Here is a 13,999-nt window from a genome sequence, read left to right on the forward strand (position 1 = left end):
GTTCACCTTCCCACTCGGCGCGGGACGGACAAGCCGCGGCCGAGCCTCGAACCGCGGGCTCCCAGAGCGAGCGCGGGGCCGGGGCGCGCCGGCCGCCTGGCGCATGCGCCGTGGCCTCCGAGCGCGCGGGGTGGGGGGGTGGTGGCGCCCCGCTGCCTGCCCGGCTCGCGCCGCCTCCAGTCGCCGAGAGCGGGGCCCGGGGTGCGTGCGCGCGGGCCGGCCTGACCGTTGGCCCCTCCGCCGTGCCCTCGCGGAGCTGCCCTCCCCTCCTCCCGGCTCCAGCCCCGACGGGGCCGCGCGGAGCAGGGGGCGGGGGAGGAGCCCTGGAGCGTGACGCCCGGGGCGCCGCTCGGCCGGAGTCCGCCCGCCCGGGGCCTGGGGAGGGGGCGGGGCTGCGGACTCCGGACTCCGGCCCCAGACCGCCCGCTGCGGAGCCGCGCCGGCAGCTCGGTGTGCGGGGGACAGAGCCATGACGGCGCCGCGGGGGCTCTGGCCCGAGGTGCAGGACACCTGCACCTCGCTGGGGTTGATGCTGTCCGTCGTGCTGTTCGCGGCGCTGGCTCGTGTGGTCCTCCGGCGGCACATGCACAGGCCCGTGGCCCACACCTTTGTCTTGGAGTTGCTGGCCACCTTCCAGCTGTGCTGCTGCACCCATGAGCTGCAAGTGCTGAGCGAGCAGGAACCCGCGCACCCCACCTGGCCGCTGACGCTAGTCTATTTCTTCTCCTTGGTGCATGGCCTGACCCTGGTGGGCGCCTCCAGCAACCCGTGCGGTGTGATGATGCAGATGATGCTGGGGGACATGTCCCCCGAGATAGGGGCGACGAGGCTGTTGGCTCAGCTGATTGGTGCCCTGGGCAGCAGGTACTCTATGAGCGCCCTGTGGAGCCTGGGACTGACCAGGTATCACGTCAGCGAGAGGAGCTTCGCTTGCAGGAATCCCATCCAGGTCGACTTGCCCAAAGCCGTCGTCATAGAGGCCATCTGCTCCTTTATCTTCCACAGCGCTTTGCTGCACATCCAGGAGGTCCGCAACAAGCTTCGTATCCACCTGCTGGCAGCACTCATCACCTTTTTGGTCTATGCAGGTTTGTTATTCCCACAACACGCTTGGTACCTCCAGAGCCTCTATGACCCGAGGCTCTAAGTTTTTTACCAAGATATATATATTTGACATTCCCGAACCTCTGTGATATCAGTATTAGTATTCCCATTACTCTAAACTTGTGCATCCAGCTTTTTAAGGGTAGGGCCCACGTAAAGATCCTCCATTCGGTGCTGTTTTGAATACCCAGAAAATAAGCCACTTCTGTGCCGAAACTAAGATCTTCTGAGATAATGCCAGGGGGTCAAATAGCCTGCAAAGGGATAGTTTTAATGGTAGAGAGGAAGATTACTTTTCAGCTACCTCTTTCCTCAAGCCAGCCTAGTAAAGATCCTTTCCGGCACTCACTGAAAAACGTACTGACATGACTGGAGAGTAGAAATTATGTAGTTCCATTTCTTAGCTGTTTTCCTGAAAAATTACTTGAAGTCATTTTTATTTCGTTAATAATTCATCCTGAGTAATAAATGAACTTTCAAGTGACCTGTCAAGAAAGAAGTGTTTTAAAATTAAGACTTCCTTGAAATTAGAGACACTTTTTAAAAACGAATAACTCTCGGGAAACCTGTTGATTTCTTACAATCTGTGTACTTTGACAAGATCTCAGATGCAAAAACAAAAGTTTAAACATGAAAAGTGTCATTATAAAAAGATTACAACAAAATATCTTCATTGGGACTATATGTGAATTATAAAATGCTTTGGAGGCCAGGAAATTTGTAGTAAAAGTTTATCTTCTGCCCAAAGTGAAACTGAGTAGAAGCAACCCTTAAGATAAGGCCTCCTGGGGTGAAAATGAAAGTCTTTCCAATCCGTTTCCCTCTCTTTGGAGCTGGCACCGTTCTTTCTGTGGCCGTGAATGGATAAGTGGTTTAGGCAGGAGGGCGGGACGTTCGCACATGTGAGGGGTTGGTGAATAGTTGCTTATCAAAGTTTTAGGTTTTAGGGTTTGGCCAGAGCAGGAACATTCCCTGCACATGGACAGGATCATCCCTTGCAAAAAGTTATGCCGCGGCTGGGGCACACAGGGAGGTACTCAGAAGTCACCAACGTGGGTCACATCAAAATAACTGATTATAGAACATGACTGTCCAGCAGTGTCACCACAGGTGCTTTGGGTGACAGTGACCAAGTGTCTGACTGTGCATTTTTGACTTAGCACTTGCACTTTGATGTGCACATGGAGGCCATTGACGGCATTGCCACTTATGTATTAGCTTCCCAAATTAAAAAAAAAAAAAGCTGTAATTAACATAGTAGAGCTATAAAATTACTCCTGCAGATTTCCAGCAAATCTTCCTTAACTTAGGTATGGGAGAGTTTAGCTCAATGAACAGTGTAAAAGAGAACTGCATTCACTTTTTAATTAATCTGATACTGAAAAAATATATTATTTTACACATCTAAGTAAGTTGCCTTTGTTATAGAACCCTGTTCCTTTGTAGAATTTGATACACTTGTTTTCTGATGTAATGCCTATCTTCCTCCACCAGACAGTAAGCTTTATGAGTAGAGGATTTAAATTGTTTTATTCATAATAATATATAACCACAATTTAGCATGGTGTTTGTTACCTGGTACAAAATAAATACTCAGTAAGTGATGCGGATCCCGGTCCGCAGGATCCTGTGTTGGGGCAGCAGTGGACAAATTCACACGGACTACAGACATCCTGGGGAGAAAAAGGGACGGCATGACCGCTCTCTAAGTGAGAGAGGGCCAGAGGGCCTGAGAGAGCCCCAGAGAAAGCCTGACCCCTGCCTGGACAGGCTTTTATTGCTTTTCTGTTCCCTGTAGGTGATTACCTTTTACAGACAACAAAGGACAGAATGCTGCTGATAACTTCAAAGAGAAGGATGTTACCGATCAAGGGGGAAAGTGGTGGAACTGGTTACACTCCATACTTGGGAGGTTTAGCACAGACTTTAGGAAGTTAAAGATACTCAGTAAACATTTGCTGCCTCAATTCAGGGTGAGGGAGTTTTAGCAAAAGCAAGTCTCATAGCAGCCTAGGTACAATGCAGGCCTGATTCCCCATGGGGGAACCTGTCCGTGGGTGTGGGTCCTGTGTGCCCAACCTTGCACCCCACTGGCTTTTCCGAGTGGGAGCTGGGCTACACTTCCCATGCATGGAACGGTTCCCTATAAGTAAGGATTTTTAGAATGAGTGAATGAATTAGCAAATAGTCTATTCATTTAAAAAAATTACACAGGAAGAAATAATATATATTTAATGTCTACAGACTTTCAAAATAAGCATAGTAGTTTTTTGAAGAAACTAGTATTTTTATTTCATTTTATTACTTCATTCAGGAGTTGTTTTCGTATGCTTCTCAATTATAAAGAATATAGGTAAAATTATTTGTCAAAGGAGAGGGGAATTAAATCCTTTACATGTTTTCATTTTTCATACAATAACCATATGAAATAGGTGTCAATTCAGAGATGAAAACCAGATCCAAACAAAGGTCCAAATGTTTTTTATTACACTAGTTATAATAGAATGGTTAAGAGAACAGGTTTGGAGTTGGACTGTGTCCTTAGGAAAGATACTTAATTTGGGCTTCAGTTTCCTCACCTTTAAAATGAAGAGTAATACTATCCATTCTATCATGAAGAACACAGTAATGTATTCAAGTTCTTAGCATAGTACTTGGTACAAATATTCTGGTCACTGGAAAGGGATATCTTCCACCGTAAATTAGTTAACTGACATTCTCGCTTTTATATGAGTCTTATGTGATTTTAAGAGTCATTCTGCCAGAAAATTTGATTCCCTTTAGGAGTACCGAGAAACATTAGTGCCTCGAATTGCCAGGTTTGGGACTTAGTCTTTCCCTCTGTGATTTCTCTCAGTTCACGCTGTCCTCTAAGACTTCACAGTCATCTGGCTGGACCTCCCCGCTGATACCTGTTCTTCAACATGTGTATGTCTTCTCCCCTTCAAATGTTATTTTTCGAAGGCATTTTCTGTTAGTCCTGTGTCTGGTGCATGATTCTTTCTTTTAAATCATGTTTAATTACACAATACATGAATGTGTTCTGTGTGTAAAAAACTGAGACACTACCAGTGAGACTAAAAGTGACTTTTGACTGCCACCCTCCAGCCTTGTCCCCTCTCCTTTCCCGCCCACCCTCCCCAGCAGGGCAGTCCTCCTGCACGTGTGTGTCCTCTCGGACTCTTTAACGTGCATTCGTTACACATGTGGAGAAGACCCGGTAGAAACCGCTGTGTGTGTTTGTGTTAACATAAAGAGTTTCAGACCTTACTTTCTGTGGTTTCCTTTTTTTGGTAGCGGTCGTTGAATGATCTATCTTGGAAATCTATGTTAGTGAAGAGATTTCTCTCATTATTTCAAAATATTGAATGGTATTCCAAGGTAATAATAAACTAACTTACTTAGCTATATTCTTATGAATGGGCCTGTAGGATTTCCCCAGTTCTTTGCTACTATAATTAAACCTTGTATACAGGCATGTCTACTTGTACACAAGCAACAGTGTTTCTACAGCAGAGTGGTTTTCAATAGGAAACACTTGCTCCCAGGGAACATTTGGCAATGTCTGGAGACATTTTTGTTGTCACAGTGGTGGGGGCGGGGTGGGGGGTGGTTGGGATGTGCTACTGGCATCTAGTGGGTAACAGCCAGGGATGCTGGTAAACACCCTATAGTGCATAGGACAGCTCCTACAACAAAGACTTACCCAGTCTAAAACGTCGAAGTCAATGCCAATGGCAAATGTTTTGGGCTTCATTAACACAGAAGCCGCTTCTGATATTGATTTCTGTATCTGTTAACTATTGCTATGTAACAAACCACCCCCGATCTTAAAATTACAATAATATATTTTTTTCATGATTCTGAGGGTTAGATAGAAAATTCCTCTGAGACCAGATAGCTGGTGGGTTGGAGGGGCGGGAAGAGCCAAGGTGGCCTCACTCATGTGGCTGGTAGTTGGTACCAGCTCTTGTCCCAGGTGCCTCAGTTCTCCTTCAGGTGGCCTCACCCCCAGCAGCATAGACCAGCGTGCTCACACAGTCACGGCAGTGTTCTAAGAAAGCAAAAAGTGAGGGCCGAGGGTGTATTGAGACTTGAACCTGGAACTCACACAGCACCACTCATACTCGGAACTCACACAGCATCACTTCTGCTGCAGTCTGTCTACGCAAGTCACAAAGCCAGGCTCCGTCCTAGAGCCGAGAAACAGAAGCTGCCTCCTGGTAGGAGGGGCAGCTTCCCCCAAGTCACAATGAGCAGAACCGGTGAGGTGAGCATTCGAAGATAAAGGGATTGAAGTAGTTTACATTTTAGGATAGCACAAGACTGATGATGGATAGGTTCTTGGACATGTTGGAAAGTCTTCGGCTTCAGAATACCAAAGTAAACTAGTTAGGAGGGCAATGGTTCAGTATATTTTTATTGATAGATGCAAAAAAAATCACAGGTCACTAATTATATTACCATAGCACATAGTACACTATATTGTAAAGGTCTGTGTGAGCCCTTGTCTTCCTGCCCGCACTGTGGGAACTGAACTCGGTTCATTGCTCAACATCTTCATGTCGACACAAGTTCAATATTTGCAGTCCGTCAGGTGTCAAGTCTTGTGAAAGTTTCACTTAATTGCCAATTTTACTTTGCTGCATTTTATGAAGACAACTAACATGGTATGATGAATGTCAGTATAAAATCTGTGATCTTGGGCTTGCTCTCTATGGCTGAGCCAGGGCCAGATGGGGGGGCCCAGGCTTCCACAGGGAAGGACCACCAGAAGTGTCACTATCTCAGGGGTAATCTTGGGGTGTGTTTTGAAAAGCTGAGCCACAGCTCTGGTGAGGGCTGTTGGACAGGCGGTCCATCCTCCTCTGCCTTTCCTTTCTTGCCGTGTAGCCAGAACTATTAGCTCCCAAGTCCCTCGTCAGAGATACCCTGGGTGCAGAGCTAGACCACGAATACCGGAAAGTAGTCAACAGTTACAATTTACGCTTATCGGTCATGGCTAGTCAGTCACATCTTTGTAAAACAAATTTTGAAACCACTTTACTGAGGTATCAGTCCCATGCCATTCAGTTACTTCTTCGGGGCTTTCTTGATAAGCCAAAGTGGAGCCAACGATAATGGTCCAGAGGAACTGGGGCTGTTGTACCCATTTTTAAATGCATTTTCGTTTTATCTTTATTATTCATTCACTTGAATTGATCAATGTCAGGGCAGCCAAAATCCTATTCCTCCTGTTTCATAAAACTATAGCAACAATAGAGCAGATTCACTATGAATGTGAACCTTATAATAATATACAGGAAAAGCAGTGGATTAACATTCTTAATGTCTTTTGTATTTTTTTTTTGCACTGGACATATTATAATCTATAATTATTTTTATACTATATAAAATGCCAGGTGATTCTGCAAAGAAAGATCACAGAATAAGAATACAGTTGACCCTGTATTTGGAACCCCACAGGTTCTGAACCCATGGAGTCCAAGTCCGTGGGGTTGAGCAACCATGGATCAAAACTATTCTTATTGTTGTTGTTCCACTTTATTTATTCATTCATTGGTTGATTCTTGTGTGTGCCCTGACCGGGGATCAAACACTCAACCTAGGTGTACCAGGACAACACTCCCGCCAGCTGAGCTACTTGCCAGGGCAATCAAAACTGTTCTTAAAAGTGGTCACGTTGTTGCTGACATGCACTATGGAGCTAGGCCTCATGATGGCTGTGTCTGTACTGGACACGCACAGACATTTCATCTTGTCATTATTCCCTAAACAATAAACAATTATTTACATAGCATTTACACTGCACTAGGCATTATAAGTAATTTTGAGATGATTTAAAGCAGGGGTGTCCAACCCGCGACCCATGGGCTGCATGTGGCCCAGGATGGCTATGAATGTGGCCCAATGTAAAATCGTAAATTTACTTAAAACCTTTTTTTTTGCTTATCAGTTTTCATTAGTGTTTGTGTATTTAATGTGTGGCCCAAGACAACTCTTCTTCCAGTGTGGCCCAGAGGTACCACAAGGTTGGACACCCCTGATTTAAAGTATATAGAAGGATGTGACTATGTGTGTGTGTGTGTATGTATGTACGTATATCATATGTTACATACATACATATACATACATATATACGTGTTATGTACAAATGCTATGCCATTTTACATAAGGGACTTGAACAATTGTGGAGTTTGGTATCTGTGGGGGTCCTGGAACCAACTCCCACCCCAGATACCCAGGGATGACTGTAACCCCTTCATTTTCAGTTACCAGAGAATGTAAGATACATGGTTTGGTATCACTCTGCTTAAAATGTGTTACAGGAGGAAGTCTAACGGGAGCTATATTTAATCCAGCTTTGGCACTTTCACTACATTTCAAGTGTTTTGATGAAGCATTCCTTCAATTTTTTATAGTATATTGGCTGGCTCCTTCTTTAGGTAAGCATATTTTCATTTAATATGATTGCAAGATCAGTTTATCGTAAAATACGCTATGGAATGTCACTGTAATACATCAGTTTCTGAAGTCAGTACTCACAGAAGAGAAAATGAAAAAGCTAGTTAACATGCCTGAAAAAAGTTTATCTTGTGCAGTATCCTTTAAAGCTGCTTTATCTTCAAAGAAACAAAATTACCTAATTAAGGGTAGTCAGTTCCAAGTATGATAACACTTTAAAAAACCCTCAGATATGAGGGCAAAAAAAAGTGCGGAGTGATTAATTCTATTACAAAATAATCTTTTTGTTGTTGTTAAAGGAATTAGTTTTTTCAAATTTTGAGGTCCATATAAACTGCTTTTTAGTTCATTTGACTCATTTTGCAGAAAAGCATCTCAAAAAACAATGTATGCTGGTAATGAGCATAGTTTTAAAATCTGTAAGATTCATTCCTGTTGCTTCTATTGGGATGGACCAAATAACACAGAAAGTTTTAAAAAATACGGTGGTACCTCGGTGCTCATTGTTAATTCGTTCTGGGACTCTGGGCTCTACTGAAGCCCATGAGTCCCCAGCGATGAAGCACTTTCTCCTGCGGGGCAGTGTGGTGACTCACGCAAGTTTAGTGAGTGCCACGAGTCCTGAGCAAGCGCCCAGTGCTGCGACATCAAAATGTGACGAGTGCTGAGGTGTGACTGCGACTGTAGCCATGATTTGCATTTCTTTATATGAGTTATCAGCATTTCTTGATTCTGTTTAGTCACTTGTTTTAAGCCTGATTATAATTCAAAACTATAAATGAATATGAGGATGCCCAGCTTTCTATTACTTTATCCTTTTTATCCAGTTAGCCTTTAGTTTCTAGTTGCTCGTTCCTGGGTTTTTTAAAGGGCACGTGCAGAAGGGAACAGCGACGCACCAGGTTGAACAGCCGTCACACTTTGTGCCCGGGCCACTCACCTCCCGCTCCTCTATTTAGTATCTACCATGCCCGGGCCACTCACCTCCCGCTCCTCTATTTAGTATCTACCACGCTCACCAATAATACGCGCGGTGTAAATATGAAGACTGTCAGAGAGCACTTGCATTTTAAAAGGCTACTAATGGTGCCTTTTTTTAGTTTGATGGATTGCTCGTGCTTTCCAATAACAACTACTTTAAAGATAAATCTTCTCTATTTTTTAATTTAAGAGTTTAAAATGTCACTGCAGTCAATGAAGTTAAAAGGTCAGTAATTGGACAGGTCCAGCGATAGTTTCCATGTGAAAAAGTCATATGAAAAAAATGTCTTATTTGAAATCAAACAGATATTATTAACACTAAATACATATTTGTTAGTGTTCCATCTACAATATTAACAACAGGCCCTGATAATAAGGAATTATTTCTCCCATTACTTGAAAGAACATTAAAAAATAGGACTTTCCAGAAGAATTTTATAAGAAATCAGAAGTAAGGACATTCTCTGTAAAAGGACCGTGAGATTTTACTTTCAACACGTTCTCAAGCCCCATCACTCAGTAACTTCTTCCTGAAGAATATTTTGGGAAAAAAAATCTCATGACAGATAAAAAAGAAGCAATCATCTCTGACCCCTTTAGAAAGTATACAGACGAGACCACAGCAGGGAGGGAAAACAGCCTACATTCTTGTCAGGGTAGGGAAGGCCAAAACAGGAGCTGCGACCATTTATGGCCATTACCAAAACAACCCAAACAAAAACAAATGCTCTTTTATCCACTTCCTTGCTTCCTTTTTAGGGAATCTTTTAAAACTGGAATTGGGGTCAACTTTTTTTGTAATTGCTATAGCCCTACTTAGCTTGTTGAAAACAAGCATTCAAATATTCTTAGTTGACCTAAAGACCTCGTAGCTTTTTTCTACATACATTCAACATAAAATTCCTGTTGTAGTTTTTGGTTTAAAGAGGAATGTTCCTGTATTTTGCCAAGAGACTTATGAATGATAAACAATACATGAACCCTTCCACATGTGTGGAAAGAAGACAAGTGAATAAAAGGCAGTTCTGAATTCCAGCTTACCATGAATTTTGGCGTACATCGAAGTTACGTTCCCACTGGAAAAAGAAAATGGCCTCAAATGAAATAAGATCACAATTAAACTTTAGGAAGGGGGGGAAACATAAGAAGTCATATTTTTACCAGAGTCTTTGAAAGGGCGAGTCAAAGCAAACAAAGCCCTATTAAAACCGCCTCGGGCAGCACCAGGGAGGGGGACGGACAGGGGCCCCTGCACAGCGGTCTTTCCTCTCCTGACCAAGCAGGGGCAGACTTCTTGGAAACCACAGACCCTGTTCTTCCTTGTTTCTCTTCCTAGCAGACATTGTAATCCCTTTAATGCCACCCCCTGCCATCTCCCCCAAATTAATTTAAAATGTTATAAATGTGACTGTAACACTGTATATAAAAGTAACTCTCTAAGTTACACATTTTACAGAATGAAAATGAGCAAATTACATATGCTCTTATGAAATGGAAATTCCACTTTAGGAAAAAGTTTGAAATGTCTTATTTTCTAGCTCTGACTTCATAAAGCAAATGTCAAACTTGGTGGATCAGTTAACAGGGATGGTTTCTGACTTTTTTTTTCATTTCAAGCCTTTGGTTGCAAACAGACTCATCTTTTTAAAACATTAAGCTATCCAAATGCTAGTTAAACTTTAGTTTTGTGTTGTTACCAAACAGGAGTAAATATTAAACCTGCACATGACAAAAACTCATTCTAAACCCTAGTTTAAACTGACCTAGAACTTGAAACCCAAGTACGTTAAGATAAACACATTAACTACTGGAGACTTCTGGAGACCTCCCTTTCAAGACAGTGGTTTGGGTCCCGTGGCCCACTTGACACATCCCGGTACCCACTGACAGCTCAGCCAGAACCTACATGCTAGATTCCTCTGGTGTGACCTCAAAATGAAGACTTACTAATGTGTGATTTTTTTGTTTTTTACATATTTAAGGTTTAAAATTTCAGCACTGACCAAAATTCTATTTTAGGTATTTTGCTCGATACAGTTTTAAAAGTTATTAATGGTTAAAACTGATAGAAAAAAAGTGAGAAGAGATAAAGTAATCTAACATATTGTTCTTTTATGAGCATTCCAAGTGAAAACTCAGGAGTGCTTTCAACTGTTTTATTCTCCCAGGACACCCCCTGGGGAGTCGGGGGGGTGTTGCCATTTTAAAGAAGAGCAAAGCGAGACCAGTTTCTCACTCGGCAATCCTGTAATGGGGCCCGAACTAGAACTCCAAATACTCTGGTTTTGTTTATCCTTTAAGTAAATGTTTAGATCTTACTGGTTTCACTGGTCTTACTGGTTTCAGTACATACAGTTTTTAAGGATTCATGGTTGAAGAAAAATAATGTAAGAATATTAGATCTAGAAAATACCACATTTCATGCAGGATTGATGTCACTAATTTTATTTTATTGCATTTATCTTTCAGGTATATTGTCCATGATTTTGATGTTCAGCTTTTTCCTTCCATGGCTGCATAACAACCATACAACTAATAAAAAGGAATAACTATTCCGAAGGAGTCAGACTCAATGGCAGGACAGTCAGGCTGGATGTGGTAAAGACTCTGTCACCGCACAGTCAACACGCTGGCTGCACTGGAGTCACTAATGCCAGCTTCCTTTGAGGAAGCTGCCTTACTTGGTTCTCCTCCCTGGGACTTAAAAACACTACTGTGCGAATGAGGTACCCTGTGTTTCTCAGTTAAGACTCGTCCTTTCGAGTATGTGTTAAATGCTGCTAGAAAAGGCCCACTACGTTAAATACAAATCTCAGTGATGATTGTTCACTTTGATGAGGGAAAAACGAGTACAGGGTGAGAAGGGAGAGGAAGATGATGGCAGACCCAAAGAAAGAGTGTGAATATCAAGCGTCTCTGGAACGAACAGGATTTTTAACCACAGGGCAACCAGCCGCGCTTACAGAGCGGAGACGCGCCTTTCCAGCCAGCGCCTCACACCAGGTTATACCCCGTGTCACCTTTCAATAGGAAAGTTGTTTTTGGAAGCAGATTATATGTCTACTCATCCTCAAGGGGTTTCCTACATTTTCAATATATTCTAATCTAAAATATTTTGTTTAAATAGACGCCCTAGCTTTAGGCAAGCTGTTATTCTTTATTAGGATATAATCAAACAAAGCACCCATACAAAGTCAGGAGGTAAGCTTTTCACACTCTTATTTGATCCTAATCAAAGTAGGTAGGGCATGTATTTTTAATCTGTTCTACGGATAAGGAAACTAAATCTAGGGGGGTTGCTGCTCTGCCCAAGGTCAAAGGCAGTCAGATACCTGTTAGGACTTGTACTTCAATACACAAAGTCTCCCTGATCATCAGTGTGACTACGGGGAAACTGAACGTTTTGAAGGAACATTAAATACTTTATAATGTTAAATTTGTTTAGGAATTAGCTGTTTTTTGGGTTTGGGTTTTTTCAAGGCTTAAAGAACCTTCGAATTTTCCTCTACCAGAGCTCTCCTTTATTCTATGAGGTCTCTCTATTAAAAGTTCAGCCCATGAGTTAGGTGTGTTTCTCTCCAAAGGCAATTCCATTATCAGGATTAGAATTGAAGTAAGAGAATAGGGGGTGAAATAAAATCTGTTTGAGCAATCATCAATTAAGCAAGTGATAAACTGCCAGGTAATTTAAGTGCTGCTTGGCGATCAGCTGCTAGATAGTCCTTCCCTTTACACCTGCAGACCGAGCTGCGTGCAGGCCACCCACCGACAGGCAGCCCGCGCCCGTTTGACTGTGGTGGACCCCCGGATGCACACCGCGGCAGTTCCTGTTCTAAAGGCGGAGTTCATGGATTTGTGACGATGGCTGAATGCAGTCTGACGTGTTTTATTCAAAACATAAAAAGCTAGTATTTTAAGTCTTTTTCCCATAAAAATCCAGTTTCTCTTGCAAAATATCAAAATCTAGCAATACTAGGCCTAAATTCTGCCATAGGAACAACAGAGAGTGGTTGTTCCCTTTAAAGTGGTCCATTTGGCCCTGGCCTGTGTGGCTCAGTTGGTTGGGTGTCATCCAGCAAAGCGAAAGGTCACGGGTTGGATTCCTGGTCAGGGCACATGCCTGGATTGTGGGTTTGGCTCCCTGTCAGGGTGCGAGCAAGAGGCAACTTACCAATGTTTCTCTCACATCGATGTTTCTCTCCCTCTTTTTCTCCACACCTTCCCCTTTCTCTAAATATTTTTTTAAAAATAAAAACGGTCCCTCTGCCACTCTCGTTTCACCTGTATCATGGCTGTTTTTCGTAGACTTTTTAAAAATGCATGTCTCTGTCATGAGGACTCTATGGCTTAAGAAAAATGAGCATTCACTTGCGAAAACACCCAGCGCTCTAAACTTCCCTTGTCAGAATTTGAGTTGGTGACTTCTGATGACACTGCTCACCCTGAACCCCTCTCAGGTGGTAGCATTTCTCTCTACCACCCGCTGAGACCACTGGGCACGGAGGTGGGGCGGCTCCTTTCTCCTCATGGCTGCTTCCCACCTACCCTCTTCTGCTCCCTATGGAAAACACGTCGTCAGACCCTGGCATCGGCTACCTGGGTACTACTTCTTGCAGTTACCCACTGTACGGTCCCCTCCGTTCCCCTTGTTCTTCTAAGAACTTGGTTCCTGTCTCACTCTGCAACACTGCTCCAGTTACAGTTCTTGGTGATCTTAATACCCGTGCAGATGATGCTTCCAGGGTCTTGGCCTTGCAGTATGTTGGCTAAACTGAAAGATTCACTAGTTTTTTCTATTGTCCTAGCTACAACTTTGGTTATCACCTTGAACTTGCCATTACCAATAACTCAAGACTCTTCTGTGATCTCAAACACCCCCCTCTCCAACACCAACCCCCTTTCCAGCTCAAGGACACTCTCACCGAGGAGTCGTTGACCCCCGGGGGGACTTGTCTACGGACACCACCTCTTCTTCACTTCTCTCACTCCTCTCACATGTTCTCTTCTCCTGAAGCAGCCTGAATTCCACACGTGCACACAGTCGTAACCTCCTTTTCCCTCTATTTCTTCATCACAGTCAGACGGCTTCGCCGTATTTCTCCTTGGTTGTCTAGTACCGTAAGTTGAGACTGTACATGCAGCTCTACTTAATGCAGACTGCACGGCTTACCCATTCCATTGGTGGGTATTCTGGTCACTCACTATGAAAGCAGTAGTCCAATAAACATTCTTGTGCGTGTCTCCTTGTGTGGATGTGTCTCTCTAGGGAGGTCGGCTCTCATACCGTTCTTTACGGCCTGCTAGCATAGTCTGGTCCCAGCCTCCATCCACTTACTCTTGCCCAGATTACTGCAACAATTTCCTGCTTCTACTGCCTGAGTGATCCTATGAAAACAATCAAGTCATGCCATAGCTTCCTATTTCAGACAGAAAGCATGTGTTCTTCCAG

The 13,999-nt window shown here is 43.5% G+C and overlaps 1 protein-coding gene across 1 annotated transcript; it reads left to right on the forward strand.

Annotated features, from left to right (window-relative positions):
* The first annotated feature begins 312 nt into the window (after positions 1 to 312).
* AQP11 (aquaporin 11) lies at positions 313 to 12,819 on the forward strand. Its single transcript, XM_024572803.4, has 3 exons — positions 313 to 1,088; positions 7,434 to 7,550; positions 11,020 to 12,819. Exons 1-3 carry the CDS (start codon positions 470 to 472, stop codon positions 11,097 to 11,099), a joined length of 816 nt encoding a protein of 271 aa, XP_024428571.3. The 5' UTR covers positions 313 to 469; the 3' UTR covers positions 11,100 to 12,819.
* Positions 12,820 to 13,999: the final 1,180 nt, after the last annotated feature.

Source organism: Desmodus rotundus, chromosome 5 (genome assembly GCF_022682495.2).
Source record: "Desmodus rotundus isolate HL8 chromosome 5, HLdesRot8A.1, whole genome shotgun sequence".
Taxonomy (NCBI): domain Eukaryota; kingdom Metazoa; phylum Chordata; class Mammalia; order Chiroptera; family Phyllostomidae; genus Desmodus; species Desmodus rotundus.

Excerpts from the sequence above, each read along its gene's own strand:
- AQP11 (XM_024572803.4), top strand. The coding sequence starts at position 470 with ATGACGGCGCCGCGGGGGCTCTGGCCCGAGGTGCAGGACACCTGCACC. Across the intron at positions 1,089-7,433 it reads CACCTTTTTGGTCTATGCAG|GAGGAAGTCTAACGGGAGCT; the intron begins GTTTGTTATTCC and ends AATGTGTTACAG. Across the intron at positions 7,551-11,019 it reads TTGGCTGGCTCCTTCTTTAG|GTATATTGTCCATGATTTTG; the intron begins GTAAGCATATTT and ends TTTATCTTTCAG.